At 37.5% G+C, this 25,397-nt stretch overlaps 1 protein-coding gene and 1 long non-coding RNA gene across 5 annotated transcripts in view; both read left to right on the top strand.

Moving 5' to 3' along the window:
- The window catches only part of LOC148973357 (uncharacterized), a 115,093-nt gene extending 96,447 nt beyond the window's left edge, over window positions 1-18,646 (top strand). For 2 of the 4 annotated variants that reach the window (XR_016146882.1, XR_016146884.1), the window contains 6 exons: window positions 4,418-4,566; window positions 6,661-7,048; window positions 11,167-11,414; window positions 15,655-15,923; window positions 16,040-16,619; window positions 18,521-18,646. This is a non-coding gene — a long non-coding RNA (uncharacterized LOC148973357). The remainder of the gene's footprint in view (window positions 1-4,417; window positions 4,567-6,660; window positions 7,049-11,166; window positions 11,415-15,654; window positions 15,924-16,039; window positions 16,620-18,520) is intronic. The other 2 variants (XR_016146885.1, XR_016146883.1) reach the window with 2 other exon arrangements.
- Window positions 18,647-19,391: 745 nt separating this feature from the next.
- Window positions 19,392-24,931, top strand: il4i1 (interleukin 4 induced 1). The gene is made up of 8 exons (XM_039670995.2): window positions 19,392-19,484; window positions 20,119-20,218; window positions 20,842-21,059; window positions 21,663-21,775; window positions 22,044-22,245; window positions 22,378-22,446; window positions 22,549-22,685; window positions 24,016-24,931. Exons 1-8 carry the CDS (start codon window positions 19,410-19,412, stop codon window positions 24,782-24,784), a joined length of 1,683 nt encoding a protein of 560 aa, XP_039526929.2. The 5' UTR covers window positions 19,392-19,409; the 3' UTR covers window positions 24,785-24,931.
- Window positions 24,932-25,397: the final 466 nt, after the last annotated feature.

Here is a 25,397-nt window from a genome sequence, read left to right as displayed (position 1 = left end):
GTGTTTGTCGGCTGTGTTTTGATAGCAGAGCTGTGTGGAGGATGATAAAAGCGGGCTGCTCCGGGTGGTCAGGTGGAGTGAATCACAGGGGCGTAATGAGGATGACATGCAGGAACAGGGCAGAGAGAGAGAGAGAGCGAGTGCTGGAAGAGATGCAGCTGACTGCTTTCTGATGACTTGTCAGCTTGCGAAGGACTGGCTATTTGTCCGTGTGTTTGGGTGGGTCTCATTATCACATCAGTGTTATCTTTCTCTGTTTTCATGCAGCAGGCAGATCACACCCCTGTGAGAGGATCAGACCTGACACACACTCACAGAGGCTGGTGTACTGATATGTATATTTTCTCTTTATTAATTTCCTATGAAATGCTCTTCCTTCTTCCTCATTCATAAGAAGAGCGAGGTAAGATGTGTCACTGTAAAAGCATTTTACCACACTCCCCCCTGTAATTTGACCTAGGCATGGTCAAACTGTAAGAGTGTCCGTTCAAACAAACTTTTTAGTTGTTCTTGTCTCATGATGGTGAAGACAGTAAACATAACAAAATTCAGCTTTTCCTTTGGAAGGGCTTTCAGAAATGGTATTTGTGGCAACTTTGAGACTTGGAGGTGCATTCACAGCAGGTAAACGTACGCGGACAGATGTCCGTTGGAGCGAGACTTCCCAGCAGTCTCAGACGGGCGGGGAAGGGGGCGTCTCTGATCGGTCTGCTCCGCGCATGGCTTTATCATGTTTCCCTCCGGCTTCAGGTCTTTGTGTGGGATGTTAAGAGCCCAAGTCTAGAATGCCAAACTGTGTTCTTTACAGTCAGCTATCTGTCTCTCTCATCTCTGGCCTAGATGAGAGCACCATTACTACCTGTTCGAAAACAAGAAGAAAAGAGGGGGGGGGGGAGGCAGAGCGCAAGGACAAAGCTGGGAGCGGAGCAACAGAACACAGTGTCTGTTGTATATGGGTGCAGGCTTGGCACAAACAGTGGCTTTTCTGTAAAACTATCCCACTCCTCCCAGGCCTCTGACTGGGCTCTCAATACTGCCTTTGTCCTTTCACATCACCAGTGACATTGAGAAGCCAAATCTAGCAACACCTGGCCCCTCGCAGCCTCTCTAGCGCACGCAGTTCACGTCGAAAAAGACATTTATTTTGTTAACCAGTTGCAATATTGTAATGGGATCGAGCTCTGAAAAGTGTTTTTTTTTCCTCCTCTGAAAATCTTGTTTTCCTTAAGCGAACTTTTCTATCTCATCTTAAAGGCAGGATGTGCTGCATAATTGATGAGCGACTTTCTTTAAATCTATTTAAAGATTAGATTACAGTATTTCTAGAGAGTTCCAGTCCAAATCAAATATTCGTTGCCGTCATAAGGTTGGCTCCTGAGACACTTTCCAGGTCGACTGAAAGTACGCTTGCATATTGAATGTCTTGTGTCCTTCATGCTATGTCATGATTATTTTCTTCAAAAAAAGTTGCATTTTTATCAGAGTGCCGCTTCACTACAGATATTGTAAAACGTTTCAAGAGAGTGCCAAGAATGGGTACAACACCAAGGCTAAACTTGTATTATTTTCCAAGGTCGCTTAGAAGAAATAATAATAATAAATATAGCTGCAAGCAGCAATACGAGGCCGAGCCCCTGAACCAGCAGCAACCGCAATTACAGCAGAAATTGAACATGCATGAAAAAACAGCTGCTTCAGAAGTACAGGTGAAAATGAGCTCCAAATGAACAGAAGTTCAGATGGGAAGGAACACAGAATGAACAAAACATACAAGAGAAGACGTGGGAAGATGTGCACTCATCAAGATGCCAATGTTCCATACTTTAAGTGAGAATCAACTCAAAGTTAAGAATTTTTAGATGTTTTATTTGAGTTCCTTTTCAGATAGACAGCATATCTAGAACTGAAGCAACTTTTGCACCACTTCTGGCCACAGTACCGATTGCTGTCTGGGCATATGCGACACAGTATTCAAAACCACGACCTGAATGGTTCGGGGCTCATGGCACATGGTTTAGCAGCTTGCGCCAATCAGATGACGCTGACTTACCAAACTGCAGAGGAGAGGCTTCAGTGTAAGAATTAGCACACAAAAGCATGTTAACCAGATAAGTTTATGGTTAACCTGATAACTGAAGAGAGCCACAATGCATTTGTAAAGAGTAGCATTTAATATCATTATGTTATATTGTAATTACTGGCAATGTCCTTGTTTTGTTCAGTTATAGCACCGCCAAGTGGTGCAGTTCCACAGCTTTTTTATGTGTTCTCAGAGTGAGCCTAAATACAGTACGTGTCAAATTTGGTGAAAATATCTTTTTTTGTTTTAGTTTTATAGACATCTATATGTATGAGGGCATAAATTACCCATGGGCGACTTTGATCTGATTTTTTTGCCACTTTCTATCAAAATTTGGACATTTGGACACTAACATATATCCAAAAACCTATGTTTCTGATTTTCCTACAGTGGTAGGGATGTCATCTCGATCGGTCTCGAACGGTTTAGAAGATATTGGCAAATGTTTTTAAGTGCTAATTTACAACATTGCGCTAACCATAAGGAAAAACCTGGCATGTTTGGTATCGTTATGTTCGGTAAGGATTCAGGAAAAATCACCACTAGGTGGTGCTGGTCCGAAATGTCTCAGACTCTTTCAGAGCATTGTGCTGATGACCCATACGAAGTTTTGTAACGATATGTTCATGCGTTCATAAAATACAGCATTTTAGTAGTACAAAAATTGCAGACACCAAGACGGCCGATGTCGGAAAAATGGATATCATTTGACTCAGCATTTTGCCCAAAATCAACACCACTTTTATGATTTCTGCACAAACTGTTCAAAAGTTATATGCAAAAATAGCCATTTTCATTGCGCGTAATGTAGCATGTTGCTTCAGGTCATGCTTGTGATGACATGTACCAAGTTTGGTCTGAATGCATTGTGGAGGCCTTACGTCTGTTTTTTGCAAGCTCTATGTAAAATCAGTTTGCACTGTATTCGAGAACGGTTTGATAAAAATCTAATTTTTGTACAGCGATGAAAGGCTCAATGTGATACAGATACCTTCATTTAGAAGGGTAGAAAAAAAATAGAGGAAATTCAATGGAATGTGGTGCATTGCCAGATGTTTAGCATTCTTGAAACCGTTGCATCAGTCTCATGTAACATATTTAGGGAATGCCTGTACTCTTGATCATAATGAATGGCATACTGGAACAACTGGAAAACAGCCTGAATATTTCTTGGAATAAAACAGTTTTTTGGTAATTTGGTCCTGTAGCTTATAATAAATTGGAACGGCTGTAGTGCGAATGCAAAGAACTTTTTTATGAAAATAAAATTATTTATAAAAAAAAACCCTTAAACAAGTACTTCAAAAGATTACTTCCAGGAGGAAAGGGGAGAGATAACCGAAGTTTTTGTTGTGCAATCCGATCTGTTGAACACGGAGGGGAGGAAAGATAAAAGGAAACAGAAGCGCTGTTAGAGTCTGTCTACAGGAAGAGTCTGATTAGAGGTGAGTCTGCAGCAGTCTCATTGGCTGAGGAAGCAGCCAATCACAAGGGCAGAAGCCGCTCTGCCTGTGGCCAGACATCTCCGTGTCAATTCACTCAGAAACACAATGTCTTCTACCAACTGTATTCTTAATCACAACACAAATTCACTTAATGTAATTCATCTCATATGTGTGGTTTTTTTTTTCAACATTTCAGGTCACGTACTCTCAGTGCATGTATTATTAATAGATTTAAAAGCTCACTGCTGTTTCTTGTAATATGTATGCATGTTCATGAACATCAATAACGCAAACACACATCTTCTTCATTGAACTGTAAAGGAATTAATGACGCAAGGGTCCCTGTATATCACACAGTTTTGACGGGACTTGCAGGCATTATAATTTGAGTGTTTCTAACGAGTGAACTTATCACTAAACTATTTTTTAAATTATAAAAATACTGTTCATAGAAATTGTTATTAATTATGAAAATAATAATAGTCAAATACAGTTAGTCAGTTGTTTAAAATATGTATTACATTATAAAATAACTGAATAAAAATGCTAAATAATCATAAAACTATAACACTATGGAAGCTTGTTTCCATAACAGAATGAAAAATAAAAAAAAGTTAATGGCAACTTTTTTATCTCACAATTCTGACTTTATTTGTCAGAATTGCATATTATAAAGTCAGAATTGATTGATATAAAAGTCGCAATTGCATGTTGTAAAGTCAGAATTGTGAGATATAAACTATTCTGAGAAAGTCAGGCAAAGCGAAATGCCTATGTTTGCAACATTTGTAGTGAAATGAGTATTGATAAACATGATGGTTAGATATTAATTTGAAATTTGTTCATTTTTGACAGTTCTCGTAACAACTGCTTTTTTCCTTTACTATTTCAGGTGTATCAAGAATTCAACCGGGTGGTTGGGAAGAACATAAGCAATTTTATGGGTCTCTCGATCGTCACTGTCCTCAACTGATTCAGATCTTCAGGTCAAAGAGAGGTCTCGCCGGGCAGATTTTGAGCGATCTTCTGCAACAAGCCAAGGTTTGGACATTTAAGTTGATGCCATTGTTTGCTTAATTTAAAAATGCAGTCTGATATGATTATTTTTAAAAGGGTATGTTTACCCAAAACTGAAAATTTTGTCATTAATTACTCACCCTCATGCTGTTCCACTGCTGTAAAACATTCTGATCTTCTTGAAACTCTGGATTCTGATAGAGGGCCTTGAAACTTAGACCTGAGTGCAAAAATGGAGTCTCTAGACCCTTCCAGAGCTGAGATATGGACATCCCACGTAGCATTTATGCCATTATAAAAATAGTAGGTTCGTGGACGGTGGAATTTTGGGACGGCACTTGGTGCTACGGACTCAGGGGGCCCACCTGAGTGCAGTAAAATAGTTTTTTATCATGACAGGAACTTTAATTAAAATCTCCAAAAAATACACTACCCAAATCCCCATTCAATAGATTGCCGGCGGGATTCTGTCCGATTGCAGCTTATTGCATGAAGACCGGGGTTAGTACATTTAAAAATAGTGGGTTATTAGACACATAGTGGGTTTGTGGACGGTGGAATTTCTGGACGGTGCTTGGTGCTACGGACCCCGGGAGGCCTCCTGAGTGCGGCAAAATAGTTTTTATCATGACAGCAGCTTTAATTAAAATGTCTATCAAAAACACTACCCAAATCCCCATTCAATTGATTTCTCACAATTGTAATGGAAAGGAAATATGTCAGAATTTCGAGATATAAACCCGCTATTATTTGTTATAAAGTCAGAATTGCGAGATGTAAACTCACAATTGTGAGAAAAAAAGTCTGAATTCTGTCTTTTTTTTTTCTCACAATTGCGACTTTATTTCTCACAATTCTGACCTTTTTTTTAATTTCTATTCAGTGGTGGAAACAAGCTTCCATACATTCAGAATACATGAAATGCTTATTATGCCATTAATCTTGGTGGAAGCTTTTATTCAAAATAATCTTTAAAATGACTGAAACGAGATGAAATGACACTTTTGGAAATGCTCATTACTTTAAGAAAAACAAAAATGGCAGAATCCTCCTGTGATACTGGTATGTCCCAGGATGCTGTTAGTGGACACATTAAACTAGGAACTGTGAAAAGTGCTTCAAGATAGTTTGTTTTCATAAAAGTACTCATAGTTTGAAGAAACAATCTTACAGTTTCATGGTTTCTGAAAATAGCAAACGTCTGCTTGACCAGTTAAACAACATGTCGCATAGAAAATACTTTTCTGGTCTTGGAGGATATTTTTGTCAATCCTTTCAAGAGTTACATAATCCCTCTTTCACTTATTGTGTATAATGTTGTTCAATGGCCCACTCTGCTTTGCCAAGAGGCCATCGAAAAGTGTTCCCTTCCAGCTTTGCCATGTCAAAGTGGGAGCTTTGCTTAGGGCCACAGTACACCCATTCATGTGGCAACCGAAAGTCTAGCCAGCAGACTGTGTCGGCCTGTATCACAATGCCGGAGCGAGCACACATGTCAGCTATCAGTCTCCTCTCTCTCAGGCTCAGAGCTGGCAGTGCTGAGCGAAAGGGTCAATTTGCTGCATTAATGCCATCGGAAGCTGGCGCACACTCATATGGCACAGATTCCAGCCCCACTCGCTCCCGAACACTGTGCAGGCTCAATTCCCCCCACACCCCCCAGACGTGGCCTGCTCACTGCTTCAGTAAGTCGCTGGAATTAGGGGATCAGGGGAGGCAATTTGGTGTTTTCCTAAAACTCGGAAGTTGGCAGCAAGAGCTGATAAAAGGAATGCCGGAGATATTAGTGAGAAGCAGAGGCCTTAGGTGTTGTTGGAATAAATACACGCTCCTGCTCACCTTACAGATGACAGCCAAGGACACTGGGGGAAATGGACGGTTATATAAAAACATTATGACTGCGATTTTATCCACAGCTCATTCAAAATCACATGACCCTCTCTCTGCACAAGGCTGCAGTTTGATCTGTGGGTCGATGGCATTGTGATGTTTTTGTGAAAGTTTTCTTATAAGGGTTTTCAAAAACTATACGAAACCAGCACAAACACAAAGAGTACGTTTCTCATGTTCTTTATGTCACATAAATAACAATTTTGAATGATTGTTTTCTTTTTTCAGTATCATGGATGACCCCCTGCACCAGACCGGGGCTAACCCTGTTGAAAAGACCGATTGAAAGCAGCTGGTTTAACAACCATGTTGTTTAGCATCAATAAATTGGTTAATGGCAGGCTAGGACGCCTTCAAGCATTCTTGGTGATGCTGCTTTCTCACAGCAGATAATATTTATAAATTATATAAATGTCCATATGCTGATATTTCCAATCACTTGTCTTTGTTGACATGTCTCAACAATCTCGCTTTCATTTGTTCTCCTTCACCTGCTCAATGCCTTTGTGTTGCAGAGAATCGGAAAATAAGCTGAATTGCGACGGAAATGCTATGCAGACCACAGAACAATAGCAGACCACGCCATGAGGGTTACAACAAATGTGTCTTTTATGAGGTGAGGGTGTCATTTGCTACAGTAGGGTGGGGGAGACGGAGGTCAGGCAGTGAGGAAATGACAATATCGACACTGTCCCGGCAGCAGCGACGAACTAGGCGCCGCCACGGCTGAGCACCAAACGAGCGACTCATAGGAAACATCCATCATCACATTCGCTGAGAAGGGGAAATAATCATGTTTCCTATGTGTTGCTCATAACAATTTGTCGAAAGATGGAGGAAGTTAGGCTACATCCACATTCATCTGGATATATTTGTTTTAGTACACTCTCTGTCCACACCAGCATTTTCTACTTTTTCCAAAAATATCTTGTTCACACTCAAACATCTGAAATTGCTTAAATCATCTTACTGCTCTTGTGTACAATCTAATGAAAGCTCACAGAGAGTGGTGCAGGTAAGTTTAGTAAATAACCCGGAAGTCTATTTTGCTACCCCAGACAGCAAACTGACATTGAATCAACGTGGAAACGACGTCTCTCATGACATTGAAACAACGTTGATTTGCTCATCGAATTAACGTTGAACCAACGTCAGACGCGGCATTCTTCAAAGCTAAATGAAATCGAAAATTGGTTTGCTTTCATAACGTTGAAACAACGCGTTGATTTCAAGTTGATTTTCCGTTAGTTTTGAAAGAATGACGCATCTGACGTTGGTTCAACGTTAATTCGATGAGCAAAACAATGTCAGATTAACGTTGTTTCGATGTCATATTTCCACGTTGATTCAATGTCAGTTTGCTATCTGGGACTGGTTCCTTCAAGATTTTTCAATGGGGTTTTATAATGGGGGTTTAATTTATGAGTATCTTGATGATACTTTGACATTTTGTTCTACATCATCCACCGCACACACTCCAAACTGTCCAATCAACTGAACATAATGGTTAAAAATTCACATTTTCACTTTTAGTGTGTGTTATTTACATTGTAGAACAAAACGTTAAAGTATCGCCAAATTATGTCTAGTCTTATTTCACACATAAATTGAAGAAAAATCTTGGAAGGAACCAGCAGCGAAATAGACTTCAGGATTCTGGCGTCTTACATGCACCACTCTATTCTTCTGGCATTTTATTAAAATATCCCACCTTAAAAATCTCTATTTCATGTATGGTCTAAAACGCTAATCTAACCATGTTTTGACGCAGGGCAGCAATTACAAGTAAATATTCTGTCAACTTGGCAGAAATGTAATATTAAAGGAGAACTCTGACACAAAATGATCCTTTGGTCTAATTACACATTGGTACCTAGTCGACCGTTCTCTGAGATTTGTTTTCATGATAATCGAATGTAAAGAGTTTTATCTATAAAAAATGTTTAGCGTATACGCTAGTATATAGGGGCATATAATAAGTAAAAAGAAATCGCTACTTAATACCACTAACAAGGCTCAAAATAGCCCCACACTAACACAGTAACTTGATGAGGGTCCATACATGCAAAACGAAGCATTGAGAACTTTGTAAGTCTACAGACCGTTTAATAAGAAGATACTTTATAAAGACAGCGCATTTCGTGTATACAGACAGAAGCCATCTTTGGAAAACAGCCTCGACAAGTCGAACCACGAACGATGTTCATACAGTTCAGCTCACTTGGCACGTCGTTCGTGGTTTGACTGCTCGAGACTGTTTTCCAAAGATGGCCCCTGCCTGTATACACGAAGTGAACTGTCTTTATAAAATATCTTCTTATTAAACGATCTGTACACTTACAAAGTACTCAATGCTTCATTTTGCATGTAGGGACCCTCATTATGTTACTGTGTTAGTGTGGGGCTATTTTGAGCCTTGTTAGTGACATTAACTAGTGATTTCTCTTTACTTATTATATGCCCCCATATACTAGCTTATACGCTAAACATTTTTTAGAGATAAAACTCTTTACATTCGATTATCATGAAAACAAATCTAGGTCAACAAGGTACCAATGTGTAATTAGACCAAAGGTTCATTTTGCGCCGGAGTTCTCCTTTAATATTGTAACATTTGTCTTTTAGCAAACACTATGAAAATGAATAACAGTGGAGGTACAACTATAGATGGTTACAATATGCGCTACCGTTTCCAAATAAGGGACAAAGCTTAGAGAAAAGGCCTCGCATGTCCTCAAACACTTTGATCCACATCACAAATATGTCTGTATGCATCAATGTGTCACACATTCTGGAAGAGAAATAGAATGTGCCAAAAAAACAGACAGTAAGTGTTGATTTCTGTTCTACATAATCTGCTATAAGAGGCTGAAAGTGGCAGGGGTATTTTTGGCACCACATTACATCCTCATACTGCGTGTTAAAGAGGTGCTAACTATACCTCCATTTGCCAGAAGTCCTCTGTAAATATTTACAATTAATAATAAAAAAAAGAGGAAAAAATCTGCAGCCAACCCAATAAACACAAGATGCCTAATACATGGGAAACGCTTACAGAAGATTAATGTGCTTTTGAAAAAGTGTAAATAGCAAAGAGACGGCTGTTTGTTTGAGATGTCATGCCAACGGTCCAGAAAAGAGGATGGAGCTGGTATCAGGAGAACAGGCTCTTGTTTGTCTTTCTCACGCTCGTCCGCGAGCTAGCAATGTCCCGAATGTCTGGACTCATTTGGCTGAACCAGAAAGGGACAAAATGCTTGAAACGAAGCACTCGCCAGTGTTATTTCTGGAAAGCAGCAGGTGAGGCACACAGGCGTAATGGCGTCCGCGGTACCTGTCTGCACATCAGACGGGACGTCGGGATGCCACGGTCTGAACCCGCAGCTGGGCTGGAGGTGGTAAGCCAGCTCAACTGTGCCCAATGTTTGTGGAGATTTGGCTGGTGCTGATGGAGACTAGGTGACACCTCTTCCCAAGCTAAACATAGCAACCTGAGCAGGGCCACGTGTAACAGGAGACAGAGCAGTCCTGTGTGCGCCTCAAAGCTTCGCCATATGTCGGAGAGGCCCGAAGAGGGAGAATTTACAATTTGTACGTCAACTAACCGGTTCATTGACAGTAAATGAATCAAAACTGATTTTGCCCCAGCGTCTGTTCCGATATGCTGCTTTCCATGTTGCTGAGCTTTGTCCTGGGAAGCATTCACTGAATCGACAGGGAAGTTGGGAATGAAAAGAGAAGGAGACTTAAAGGGGGGGTTGCAGTAACTACATTGTTTGGGAGTGTTAAGTTCTTTTTATTTTGTGATGTAGTTGTCCGTAAGCTCACAGTTTTCACTACTAAGGAGTCCTGTTGCTAGGAGAGGAACAGTGCCGTTCACTTCCATTGGCTGCGAGGACCTGCCCGATTGTCCAATAAAAATCTCGACTTGGACAGTGTTGGCTATCCAGGCACAATTATGTGTAAAAATAAGACTTTAGGGCAGATTTGAAGAGGGAAAACCATGTTTTTGGGGATTTTTTTTTTTTTTCATGCACTGATCAATTTTGTGATTTTGGTTTATTATTTGGACTAGTGGAGAGAAAACATCCAAAATACACATTTGGCTGTTTATTTGATTATATTTATTTAAAAAAAATCCACCCCTGTGGCCAAAAATTGACAGTTTTATTTTGACCAATTTTCTGAAGGGTTTGTTCACTTATCATTTGGCTGGTTTATAATGTTTTCCTATAAAGATCTGTTTTTTAAAGTTCTGATTTATGAAGTGATAAAAAAGAGACATCCAAACTTCCCTCGGTAAAAGCATTTAGGCTAACTCTAATTGAATCGGATGAAGCCGCATTTGCTTATTTGAACATAATGTTTCGGAAAACTCTTATAGATGGTTAAAATATGATATGAAATGGAGAAGAACATCTCGGGTGTTTCAAAGCAAACCGTTGGAAAAGCAGTTTCTCCATCTCTTATACTTTAAAACCCAATGCCAAATCCTTTCAGACTTGCACTCAATGCCCCTTATTTAGTGTTGTGACAGCAGAGCTCCCAATCACAAGAATTTATATGAAAGGGTCAAGGAAGTTATACCGCTCTTGATCCCAGAACAACCGCCTCCAGCACTAGGCACAGAGGGAAATCATGGCCTGTGAGACGAAGGGCCAAATTCCTGTCAGAAACACTAAAAGTAATTTAGATTTAGATTTGAATATGTAAAAGAAAAAACCTTTTTTCCAGAACCACTTAAACTGACACAACACAGAAGGTCTCCTCCTCCTCTTGTGCCAGACCTGCCCTTGACCTTCTTCTGCCACCTGCCTGGTGACCTTTCACCTCTAGGAGCGTGCGGTTCAAGAAGCTCCTGGTGTTTTATGGAAGGACTGGATGCTGAGCACACAAACACAGGACACATACAGGCACACGGGGACTATCAGACCTGTGGAAAGAGCTCTGTCCCGGCTCCGACCATCGGGAAATCTTAACAGGTGCGTCATTTTTGCATTTCTTTTCTTCAATTTTGAACCTTAAAATATAATATTTTATATAAAAGTACATTATTTAAAAATAATTGAAATATTGTGCAAAAATTTCGAATTTTTAGTAATAACTGCTGTCAATAATGAGCATTTTAAAATGTGCAATAATTTTACTATTCTACCATAAAATACAAATTCTTTTAATAAAATTTGATAAAACCAACAGCTGGTTGGGTAATAAACTGATAACTAAAAATATCATAACAAAATTTAAAAGAATAATGTTGGTAGAGGTAAACAACTGTAAGTAATATAATAATCATTATTATTCATTTTTAAATTCTCTAAAATATCATTAAAATAGTTTGCATACATAATTAAATCAAAAAAGGTTAATTAAATAAATAAATTCATTTAAACTCCATTCAAAATAAATCATACAATATTCATGATTTAGTGCAAAGGTTACATCTCTCAAATCCTAAAAATATCTTCATATCATAAATAGATACTTTTTTGTTGATAATTTTTTAGTTGTGGCATTGTTTAGTCACAGATCAAAAGCATATTAAACAGTATCTGTAATGAAATGATGAAAGCTGAAGTCTTGAAACACGATATGCACTCTAAGAAAGCCGTTTTGCTTTTTCCTTGTCGAAAAGTGACCAAACAAGCGAAGGAAAAAGCATCACAGATGAAGTGAAAGCAAAACGGCGTGTTTTGTGCTGGTGCACCCACTGCTGGTGCTTCCTTTTAAATGTAACGTCTAGTCATCTTTATGACCCTTCTACCCTGATTGTTGTTCATGATCATATAGTTATTTTTAAAAACATTTATATAATTATTTCTGAAAACAAAAACAATGCACAGAAAAATCAACAACATTTTAAAGGGATAGTTCACCCTTATATCGTTCCAAACCTGCAAGATTGCCGTTCATCTTCATTACACAAATTAAGATATTTTTAACGAAATCTGAGAGCTTTCTGTCCCATCATTGACAGCTACCCAACTACCAATTTCAAGGCCCAGAAAGGTAGTAAAGACATCATAAAAATAATCCGTGACTCCAGTGGTTTAACCTCAATTTATGAAGCGACGCGGGTGCTTTGTTTGTGCAAAAAACAATATCTAACAGGGTTTCAACAGCATGAGGGTGAGTAATTAAAGCTGCAGTCTGCAGTTCTTCCTCTTTGTCGCCATCTCTGTTCAAAATCTGCAATTGCAGTCATTTGCGGAATTATCAACTTTACGTGAGTTGTGCCTCGGCATGGCACAGCGCGGATGAACACAATGTTTGAGGAGAGTGTGTGTCTGTCAGTCACCGCACCAGTGTGAATACTGGCATTCAGAATCGCAAATTATTCTCTTTGGAAGTATGACCAACATAATCATTTTCACTGTAAAATGTCATCTGAACAAGTAAGTAACATCCACTTTTGTTCTGACCAACTAAGGGAAAAAAAGAATTGCAGTAAATTGCGCTGATTAAATCTAACGATCGCTTATCATATCACGTAAATCTGTGCAAATGATATTTTGTTCACAAATTGTTATGTTCTAATGTTCAACGTCAGCAGTGCGTGCACTACATGTAATGTCCTTCCGATATGTATCCTTGTTTTCGTATGGGTCCGGATGCAGTCATAAACATAAACATTATTAATATTTACATTAAAACACGTAAAATATTATTACGAGCTTACCGTTTTGAATTGAGCTAAGGAAAGTAGATAGTTTTGAACACTGGCTGGTTATGTATTTGCTCAAAAATTTATTTTGGATCATTTTTAACTGAAAAAAAAAGAAGCTACGGACTGCAGCTTTAATGACAGAATTTTTGGGTGAACTGACCCTTTAAGTTTCAACATTTAAGCCGAAACAGAAAACAAGACAGAGTCATTTCCACTTTTTCAGAGGACCTATTTTTAGACCTGGACCTTTCTGTCTGACCTTTTCTCTAAAGACACAGATCCATTACCACATTGACCTCGTGTAATTGTTTGTCCCACTGCAGCTTTGGCATTGTAAAACTTAACAGTCCTTATCTGTACACACTAGATGGCTAACATCAATTACCTTCCCATTACAAACATCAAAGAAGCCACTACATTACGCTGACAGCGTAGCATCAATGGAAATCTGCTCAAAAATCATCAGCTTAGAAACATTTCAAGAGTTTGAGTTTTCTAATAAAAGAGATCACAAAGCAAACAGCTTGTCAGCTAATAAACCTTAAGAAATATAAAATGCCAAATCAAAATCTAAGAAATGTCTTCCGTTTACTGTTGGTAAAGGTATACAGATAAACTCTAAATTTAAATATTATTATACATTTTTAAACTCTGGTTCTATTTCATAATAGCTGAAAATTTAGATAAAATAATTTCAGGCATCTACACAATTTGTTGAATAAGAAAAAATATGCATATCTGTGCAAAGTGTTCATAGATGAAGATGTTATGCTATCTCTTTTTCATTTTTATCTCTAATTGTCTATGAAGAATTATGTTTTTTGTGAATAGAACAGATTGGTTCACACAACGCACCAAAGTTCATATCCTATGGAAACATATATCCAATATATGCAATATATGTCTTCTTTTGGTATCGTTGTTCTCACCAAACAGAAGGAATAACATTACAGTAAGCCAGTACAGCACATATTATAATGAAGGTGAAAAAGTAAAATGAGACATGAGAGACATCTGCTGGTGGATTAGGGAAGCTGCAGCATTACGATTTAGACCTTTTTCAGTCCCAATTTGATAACATTTTAATAATAATTTGACAGTGGTGGGCTGTCAGGGCCATCAGGGCCTTCTCTGCTGGCCCTGTCAAAATATAATATAATATAATATTTAATTCATGTATTTATATATATATATATATATATATATATATATATTTTTTTTTTTTTTTTTTTTTTTTTTTTTCATTTTTACGATTATATTTCCTGAAATAATATGGTTAATTTGTTGAGGCTGAGCTGGATTTTCCATATAAGCCTATGGTCATCTAAGCATCACAGCTCCGTGGGCCAGCACTAGTAGAATAGCTAGCCAAAAAAAAATAATAATAATAAAGAATAGCTAGCTCCGTTGAAGCTGCCATTTCCCATTTGATCTTAACTTTGACTGACGTGTTTCATTAGCCAATCAAATTTTGATGCGCAGTGACAGAACTCCCAGAGCCATGAACGCCCCAGGGGGCAGCGATGTGTAGCCCCGCCCCTTTTCAGCACTGCGCTCGTTGTCTTTTGACTTCCGGTCTGTATTTTCACAGCGATCTTGCATACTGTATGAATGAACTCCTCGTAAAAAAAAATCCCGGTCGATATGTGTTAAGACATCTACTTTACAATGATTATGATAAACATTAAAATGCTCATGATAACTTTTGTTAAAGTCCCCGTGAAATCAAAATTGAACCTATTTACTTTGTTAGCGCATATTACTAGTCTTGTGGTGAACAATTAATCCGTGCAAGTGAATATATATTAAAAAAATGTTTTACCTTAGTAATCTTTAATCAAAATCTGAAAAGTTACTTCCGGTCTGGAACGGTTTCTTTTTCTGATGACGTAGGTTTCACAGTTTGGGTGGGGAAACGCTTAACCACTCCCCTCAAACCGTTAGTTTGCTATGAGCGAGAGATGGAGAGGAGGAGCGCTAGAGTAAAACCCTGCCCTCTGTTCAATATTCCGTTTCACTTGGAAATACGTCACAGCACTGGAGAAAAATCGTTTGCAACTTCCGGTTCACGGGGACTTTAACTCTACAATAAGTAAATCCACTTCACCAGCTAATAACTCCTCGACAGCGATGCCATAGAAATATACAGAGCGAGCGCAAAAAGTTCAAAGACAATATTCTAAAGATGACGGCGGATTGTGAGCGTGTGCATAAGCAATGTCAGTAAATGTCAGCTTTATGCCCTCATGTGCTTGATCGCGACCATTCCAGTGTCCACCGCATCAGTTGAGCGATCTTTCTCCGTTTATATAGAAAATATTTATATATAACATAAATTATAAATAAATGTATACAATATATGCACACAAAAATTTCTTAAATAAATACATGCATGATATATAGTAGCCTACACACATATCTTTTGTAAACACAAACTTTTATTATATAACAAAGCTGGCAAAAATGGCACTTATGAATATGATCTACTATCAGAGTCACTATTTTGGCGTATGCGTGTTTAATTAATCAGAGCTTAATTCTTCTGACAAATACAGGTTAAAGAGAGCAGCTCATTGAGCAAACGAACGCTCTCTGAAGCGTTCATCTGTGAAACCACTGCAGGCTGCGCGCTCACCGTGACGTCACGAACGCATCTGTGGTGGAGGAGTTTGAAGTGAGGATAAATAAAGGGTGACAAGTTCAAATAAACAGTGACAGGAACATGCCTTGCATAAAGACATCCCTCCTCTATAAACATGTCTAATTGTGGTTCAAATAAAGCCCCCGCATCAATAAACACCAGGCAAAAGGGCCAGAGGCTGAGGTAGGGAAATGAAGCAAACTGTTTTCTTTAGGTTTATTTATTTTCTGAAATGACTGAAAATAAATATTCAGGATGACAAGCATGCAGATGAGCTTCTCTGAGATGGTTTCTGACAGTTTGTGCAGAAATTCTCTGGTGATGCAAACGGATTGTTGCAGCAGCTGTCCGGGTGGCTGGTCTCAGACGATCTTGGAGGAAACGATGCTGGATGTGGAGGTCCTGGGCTGGTGTGATGCGGTTGTGAGGCCGGTTGGATGTACTGCCAAATTCTCTGAAACGCCTTTGGAGACGACTTATGATGGTGGGCAACAGCTCTGGTGGACATTCCTGCAGTCAGCATGCCAATTCACCTTTGGCTAAGCCCTTAGTTACTGTTGCTACATCCATCAAACTTTATCTGGGCTCTGGTTTGGTATCAACATGGCTTATGCTGTGACAGCTCTTCCTGCTGAAATGTTATCAAACTTTTATAAAGCAAATAAAGTGTCCAATAGAAGTAGACAAAAGGGGCTACAATATGCTTTCGAAGGCTATATTCAAGAGAGGTGAAACGCAAGAAACAAATAGCTTCCAAATAGAGGCCAAAGTATAACGTTACCGGTCACAGTCAAAAAATGAACCACCGCATATCCTACTAATCGAGACGGAGGCTGGGACTAACAATATCAGGGAGCAACACTGTTCATGCAAAGCTGGGTAGGTCTCTATTCCCTTCTATAATCGTTATTACAAAGCAAACAGACTACATGTGTATAACGTTGTATTTCTTAGCAGCTTGTGCTAGCGTATCAACAACCGGTATAAGAACCGAAATCATAACCTAAAACATTATGAAACGGTCTATAACTTCACAGTAAGGTTAGAAGCAAAAAAAGATGTGCTTGTTGATCTTTGAGGGGTTTAGCTGACTGAGGACATCCATACAGTTTAATCCAAACACGACGACTTCGGTTTTGGGAAGGGAAAAAACGGACACCCCCCTCCAACGTCTCTGGGAAACGCGTATCTGTGTTACAGATGCCATATTTTTGATAAAACTACGACGGTAATAGCCTGCCAAGACCAAAAATATGAGATGCCTGTGTTGAAAGTCAATGGAGAGCTGTGAAGAAGTGTCGGACCTCTGTGGGAGCTCGTTCTTGGCTGCACTGTGATTGGTCAATCTACATTCTAAGGCGTGGTTTAGCAAAAGGCGAATTGCACAATCCCTCAAAATTTGCAACATCTGTGGCATTGTGCTGTATGATAAAATTGCACATTTTTAGAGTGGCCTTTTTCTTGTGGCCAGCCTAAGGCACATCTGTGCAATCATCATGCTGTCTAATCAGCATCTTGATATGTCACACCTGTGAGGTGGATGGATTATCTCGACAAAGGAGAAGTGCTCATTAACACAGATTTATGAACAATATTTGAGAGAAATAGGCCTTTTGTGTACATAGAAAAAGTCTTAGATCTTTGAGTTTAGCTCATGAAAAATGGGGGCAAATACTATAGTGTTGCGTTTGTAATTCTGTTCAGTGTATAATTCATTAAAAACTACATTGAAACCAACAAATACCTGCATAATCAGTATATGCCAAGCTTAAAGAGATATAGAAATATACAAACAGGACATGTTTATCTTCAGGTTGGTGCAAGCACAGGATGTGGTGTTTAAGCTTGGTTAGTGTCTGCTAAATGAAATCTGTTTAAAAGAAAAAGAAATATAGCCACAAGAAGCACATTCAGTGTCAGGGTGTTTATTGAGAGCTCAATGAAACAGAATGTGATGACTAACATTCAGCAGATGTGGATCTTCTCATAGGAGAAGTAGGCCTGCCCAACAACAATATTGTGAAGGGGCAGTCATTGCATGACCTTATCCCCGCACAGTTCATCCAAATTATGTTAAACAATAAATTATGTATTAGTTAATATATATATATATATATATTGTTATATATTATATTTTATACTGTTATTGTTACAGTTCAAATATAGGGATACATAAAGACAAATGACTTGTTGTCGATTACCATCCAAATTAGAAAAGGGCTCGAGCAGTATCATGTCGTATAGTGATTTTTAGGTGAAAATAGCCTACACAATAATTACACTACACACCTTGATTCTTGATTCTTGAAAAATGTTATATATATATATATATATATATATATATATATATATATATATATATATATATATATATTTAAAGTAAAGACGTCTATCGAGTCTTTAATTATATAATCAGCACCTTGATGAAAACAGTTATTTAGGCATTTTGCCAAGTTAAGAAAGAAGAAACAGGTTTTTAGGTGACATACACATTTTACAAGCATGGTCAAAAGCATCTCAAGCAGGATTCAGAATAGACTTGACATGTTCACACAGGTTCCAGCTTTATAAAGTCATGTGATATGAGGGAAAAGGAGAATTTGTATAGACCAGCCTTTTGATCTTAACCGCGAGAAACAGAAGGACCAGGTTAAAATGAATAAATATGCTGTCTAGAGCAAAAAATAAATAAATAAAATAAAAAGTCTGTCGATAGGCATAGCTTCACCATAAATGGCATATTATGACGGAGATAAAGATGTGTCCTTTTTTTTTCTCAGCATACATCAATCATGCCCGTCAACCTCGGAAACTTTGTGGTTTAATGCATCACCACCACGAATTCTTTCGATTTCTATAGCCTATAAAACCAGACCAGATTCTCAGCAGAACGGTCCCGAGCAGTGGTGGAGGAAGTACTGAATCTCAGTACTTAAGTAAAAGTACAAATACCCAGATAAATATTTACTTTAGTAAAAGTAGAAGTAACACAATGACAACCATACTTAAGTAAAAAGTAAAAAGTACTTTATTTTAAATGTACTTTAAGTATTAAAAGTAAAAGTACTTGCATAACAATTTATTATCTTAATGTCTATTTTCTAATGATTAATAAAACATTTAATTCTAACTCATTCAACCTAATAGCCTACTCCTATAATGATGTTCAATAATGATGGAAAAAAATGTCACCATTTCTGAAACAAGCTTGCAATTAGGCAATATCATGCTTATCCTTACTATATGTTAATAACTATGTTTGGCAGTAAACGCGATTCATTTATGGTGTAATTCTGAACCTCTTGGCTTGCCATAATCCTAACCAAACATATATTACACACGGTGTGTTTCCTATGCACGTAAAAACAAATTTTCGCGTATGAGTTGCATGATAAACACACTGCGTGTGAGACGCATTTAGTGTGACCGGGTTGATATACTGTATCTATGGCAACCAAACGTCACTGGTGAGACAAACGTGCAACGAACGGACGGTCAGATTACGTTTTGGCAGGGGAAAAACTGATCAGAAAATGTAACGAAAATGTAACAGAAGTTGTAGAAATGTAGTGGAGTAGAAAGTAGAATAATTGCTGCAAAATGTAACGAAGTAAAAGTAAAAAGTAGGCACTATTTATTGTACTTAAGTAAAGTAAAGATTCGTGAAAAATGTACTTAAGTAAAGTAACGAAGTATTTGTACTTCGTTACATTCCACCACTGGTCCCGAGTGACTGGATCTTTGGTAAGTGATGCATTATCCATTTGCTATACAGAATGTACGATTTTGAAAGTTATTTTGAGGCAAAAACAAGTAAATTTGATAGAAATATAAGAGAAAAAAGTGAATGCTTGATAGCCAGTGCACTGATAGCCAGACGGATAAAGTCATTGCCTAAATGAGTGGTTAGAAATGATTGATTCTGGCGAAAATTAGGTATGTTAATGAATACTAAAGCTCACTAATCTAATTTGTTCAGTGTGGTTGAATCTTGAGTCTGTGTGGGAAAATATTCCTTGCAGTATAGAGGAGCCCACACATGATTCATTCATTATCCTGAGAGAGACATTGGAAACATTTAGGGTAACTGGACTCGCATCTTTGGTCAATTAAATTTTAGCACTTAGGCTACACTAGATAGGCCTATAGCGGTTAAGTAAAGCCTTGGACCACTTAGAAACATTTTTTTCATTATGAAGGTGAGTAGCCTTTCAATTAGCTATGCACTGCATGTCTGAGTATTATTTTGATTTTTCTTTATAGCTTGAATTAGTATGTACTTTATACCATCATACTGATATATCACTTTTAACCAAACATTTTATTATGCTCCCCAAATTCCTCCATAATTTACTCGCCTGTTTCTGTTCTTCCATAGGTTTCAGTTTCCACTTTACGCAAGGGAACGTTCTCAGGGCGCTTCGGCTTCTGGAGCGCTCAGTTCAAAATGTTTAAAAACGTTACCCTATATAAATACTGTGAGTACCTGATGAACATGTCCTTTTGATTTGTTGAAATGCTTTGTCTGAATGAGGGATAAATGCACTGGCAAATTAGTGAAATTAGCAGCCAAGTGGTAAACAATCCTTTCGAAAAATAATTTGACTATAAATCATTTTATATATATATATATAGATTGATTTCCATTTGTATAACGACATTTTTACTACAAATACCACGGTTAAAATATGGTTTGTGTAGCAAAACAATGGTTAATTTGTTTCATTTTTAACGTAAGGGGGTGCCATGTAAGCATATCTTTCTCATTCATAAGAAAGTAAACCGAAACCACTGTCACGTGTGGGTAAATATTCCTCTATTGAGTAAATGGAAAAATCGGAACCTTTTCTGGAAAATGAAAACAGAACTCAAAGGCAGCAGCTATACTGGATATTTTTTTAACATTATAGTTTAGAATTAGACAGCACTTTTGAAGCATCTTTTGCTGCTGTTCAGTTTTCTGACTACTTATCCGAAACTAATTTTGACAAATTATTATGTTCTATGTTGAAACCTTATAGCAAGAAGAATAGGCACCAACCCTAATAGATTTAATTTTCTAAAAACTTTTGAGAAACTTCTCTCAAACTGTTTTCTGCAGTATCGGTGGTGGCACTGATCTTGCTTTCTGCCTACCATGCTGTTGGAACTACGGATGATCCTCTTTTCCAATGCTTACAAGACCCTGATTATGATCACCTTCTGAAGATAACAGAACATGGTCTTCCACCGACAAAGACCCCTCAACATGTGATAATTGTTGGAGCAGGTGCTGCTGGACTCACTGCGGCTAAGTTTCTGGAGGATGCAGGTCATAAGGTCTAGTAACACTGTGGGCTACAAAAAGGAAGCAAATATTGTTTTGTTGTGTTTTTGTTTTGTTTTTTTTTTGTCATTTGATAGATAATTAATAATTGGATATGTTAAAGCAGAAATAATTGGATATGTTAAAGCAGATCAATATATATTTTAACATTTCGTGCTAAATGACAGGAATAAAACTGCATCTTTTTAAATTGCCGGCCTTAACCCTTTATGTGCGAGTAGACACATCCCTAATTCTGGTCTCGATCCTTGTTCTAACCACTCCCATGATTTATGTGAGCAAACTGCTAGTTCAAAGATGACGATTCCAATCTCATGGCATGGTATTGCTCAAAATGCTGAGGGAGCAAGTAATTTTTGTGACTTATGTGAAAAAAAACCCAAAAAACAGGAAGTAATCAAAAGCAGACGAAATGTGCACTTGATTTCTCTAAAGCACTAAATTATTTCATTTTATTCAAGAACATTTTTGTTGTAGAATCCCATTTCTATTTAATATAAGTCATAATATGCCAAATATCATAGCCTTCTAACTCTATTCAGGTATTTTCTATTCGTTTCTTGCTTATGCATGATATTTTTTCTGTGCTCTTATAGGTGACAATTATTGAGGCAAGTGGCCGTATTGGTGGACGAATTGTAACACATAGGGACAAAAGAGAGGGCTGGTTTGCAGAACTCGGTCCCATGAGGATCCCAAGTTTCCACAAGTAAGTTAAGATATTTTCAATCTCTAATTAATTTTCTAATTTTTCTTATTCACCTCATGTGAGGTTAGGGTGGAAAGTACCGTCATTAGTGTGTGAAACTGTATCACAGCCACATGAGAGTAAAGATAAAAGTGCAAAGATTGAAACTGAGGTCATCAAAAACTGACGCTGAGTGACAATGACCCTTGCTTGCTGGTCAGAAGATGCAGCTGCAGGCCACAAGACGGTGTTGATCAACTTGTTTTATTGATATCACTTTACTTTTAAGGATTCTCTTGAATTTCGCAACCAAGCTTGGTCTGAAGTTTGGAAATTTTGAGCAGGAAGACGGAAACACTTACTATTATATAAACGGATTTCGTTATAAAACCTACACCGTGAGACAGAACCCAGATGTACTGAACTACCCCGTATACGACTGGGAAAGGGGGAAAAATGCCAGTCAACTGTTCAACATGGCATTGGGCAAGGTGAGAGAAGAAAAACTTTCTATTTTATTTTTTCAAAAACACATATTTGTTCAGAGTCAGAATAATGGTATTTATTACATTTTTTCCCCCTTTATGCTTTACTCGTTTATTTTATATTTCCTTCTTTATCAGTTAAGAGATGATCTGCAAAAAATGGGCTGTGAGAAAATGTTGAACACATATGATTCATACTCAGTCAAGGTAACATGTCTGTACTCTGCATTACAATTCTGCATTTGAAATTCTTTAAAATCCAGATATAAGTAATAATGTCTGAATGTCTCTAAATCTGATCGGCCACAGGAGTACTTGGTGAATGTGGGAAATTTGAGTAGAGGAGCTTTGCGGATGATTGGTGATGTCCTGAATGAGAACAGTTTTTTCTACACAGCCCTCACTGAAATGCTCTACATCCAGTCTGATGTAAAAGACGATGAAACGTAAGATATTACGGTTACCCCAAAATAATGCTCACCAAGGCTGCATTTATTGGTAACACTTTACAAAATAAGCATTAATTCATGCTTAACTAATGCACAGATAATACTGAATTAAAGTGTAACTAATGATTATCTAAGCTATTCATTAAGGATTACCACATTAGGAACCAATTTAGAGTCTGTAAGGTAATGTATTAGGACATAAATTGTTATTAATTAAATATGTAATTGTGGATTAATTCCCTAATAACTAATTTTTTTAACTAATAGTGTTAATTAAAATGTTAATTACCAGAATGAGCCAAAACCTTGTATTTCAACTTCAGATAATACAGGTACACTAATATGCATAAATTCCTTCATTGTTAGAGCAAATTCATGCAAATTACTGCAATTGGCCTTATGCACAGCTGTACTACTTCCTGAACTTAAGCCAGCTCCTTGTTTCCTGTCTGCCATTATTGGTCAAATTGATTGATTCAGGTGTGCCTGACCTCAGTAGTCATGGCAACAATAATCAGACACACCTGAATTAATCAAGTTTGGCCAATAATAGCAGACAGGAAACAAGGAGCTGGCTTAAGTTCAGGAAGTAGTGCAGCTGTGCATAAAGTCAATTACTAAATGACTAGTAAATAATGATGTGCCACAACAAGTAAAGTCATTACACAATGATACCTTTGCAAATGATTGATTAAAGCAGATAACTGGAAGTTGAAGTGCATAGCTTTGACTAATTTTGGTAATTAACACATTAATTTACACTATTAGTTAATAAAATATGTTATTAAGGAATTAATACACAATGTATACACAAATTAAGACACAAATTCTACTAACTCGTATTATACTCTTATAACTCCTAGTAGAATGCCTGTTGGGTGAGCATCACAATAAAGAGTTACCTACGAATACAGTAAAAACTGTATTATTGTGAAATATTAGCTGTTTTCTATTGTAATGTATTTTAAAATGTCATTTATTCCCATGATGGTAAAGCTGAATTTTCAGCATTATTACTCATCATATGATCCTTCAAAAATATGCTGATTTGGTGCTCACTTTTTTAATTATTATGATCAATGTTTGATAACAGATATGCTGCTTAACATTTTTGTGGAAACCATGATTTTTCAGGATTTTTTGATACATAAATCCCCTCAAAAGGACAGCGTGCATGTAAATATTTTGTAACATTATAAATGTCTTTTTGATCCATTTAATGCATCCTTGCTCAATAATCATATTCATTTCTTTCCAAAACAAATCTTACCGACCCCAAACTTTTGAACTGTAGTGTATATCAGTTAAAAAAGATACTCTTTTTCAGGTATTTTGAATTTACAGGTGGATTTGAAACATTCTCAGAAGCGTTCTACTCAGTGCTAAATGCCACAGTCCTTCTGCACTCAAAAGTCCAGGCCATCAGCCGAACGCCGGACAACGTGACAGTTTCATACCAAGACTGGCGTAATCGCGGCGCCATGACCAACATTACTGCCGATTATGTCTTGGTGACGGCCACAGCCAAAGCAACACTCCTTATTGACTTCAACCCGCCTCTGTCTGCTGAAAAGATGGAAGCGCTGCGGTCGGTGCACTATTCCAGCTCCACAAAAGTAGTGCTAAGTTTCAGCAAAAAGTTCTGGGAGATTGATGACGGCATCAAGGGTGGGAAAAGCATCACAGATCTGCCATCCCGGTTCATCCACTACCCCAGTCATGAGTTCCCCGGGATATCAGGCGGGGCTGTGTTAGCTTCTTACACCTCCTCGGATGATGCTGCGCTCCTACAGACTTTAGACGATGAGGAGTTGAAGGCTCTGGTCTTAAATGACCTGGTAAAGATCCATGGAGAACACATCCGCCAGCTCTGCACCGGCGGTTTTGTGAAAAAGTGGGGACTAGATCCTTACAGCCATGGTGCCTTTGCTATCTTCACTCCTTTTCAAATGAGAGACTATAATGTGTCTATAGTCCAAAATGAGGGGAGGATTCACTTTGCGGGAGAGCACACGGCCAGACCTCATGGCTGGATTGAGACTGCCATGAAATCTGGTTTGCGAGCATCAGATAAAATAAATAATGATGTAAAGTAGGAAACGAAAAATGATGGTATGTTTAATGATAGATTGAAGACTTTTTTTAATCTAAAGTTGCCTAATTTCAATTTGAACCATTTTGTCCTCTGTCTTTACTTCAAAAATGACTTTAAACTCAGATTTGTTCTTTCCACTGCCATGAAACCATTAGCAAAAGGTCAGTTATGAAAAAATCCCAATGACTCTTTTTTTGATTAAATGAGTAAATTGAGTTGTGGGATTTGATTTTTAATGGATTTTTATGGATTTTTATGTAAATATACAGTGATTATTTAAACAAAATGCGGAAATCATGACACAGTACAATGCAATATAATTCAAAATAATAGTTAATCTTACAAACTGTCAACATATAATGTAACAATGCACCTAAACAACACACAATCAAAACATTACATTTATTCATAATGTTTTTGTTTTTTTTTTACATTTTTTTTTTCTGGAATATTATTTCCTTATTGATTTTTCTGGCAATCTATTTGTACTATTATTTTAATATTTTATTATATATATATATATATATATATATATATATATATATATATATATATATATATATATATTCCTAATTTTAATAATAAAATACAATAGCATAATTTTAAAAGTTGGG

This window comes from Pimephales promelas, chromosome 16 (genome assembly GCF_988280905.1).
Source record: "Pimephales promelas chromosome 16, fPimPro1.hap1.1, whole genome shotgun sequence".
NCBI lineage: Eukaryota > Metazoa > Chordata > Actinopteri > Cypriniformes > Leuciscidae > Pimephales > Pimephales promelas.
This window is presented reverse-complemented; position numbering and strand designations above follow the sequence as displayed.

What these genes read in the sequence shown, in the direction of transcription:
- il4i1 (XM_039670995.2), top strand. Translation starts at nt 19,410, where the DNA reads ATGTACTTAAGTAAAGTAACGAAGTATTTGTACTTCGTTACATTCCAC. An exon ending in TGGAGGATGCAGGTCATAAG is followed by an intron (nt 21,060 to 21,662) that starts GTCTAGTAACAC and finishes GTGCTCTTATAG; the next exon opens with GTGACAATTATTGAGGCAAG. An exon ending in AGGATCCCAAGTTTCCACAA is followed by an intron (nt 21,776 to 22,043) that starts GTAAGTTAAGAT and finishes TTTACTTTTAAG; the next exon opens with GATTCTCTTGAATTTCGCAA.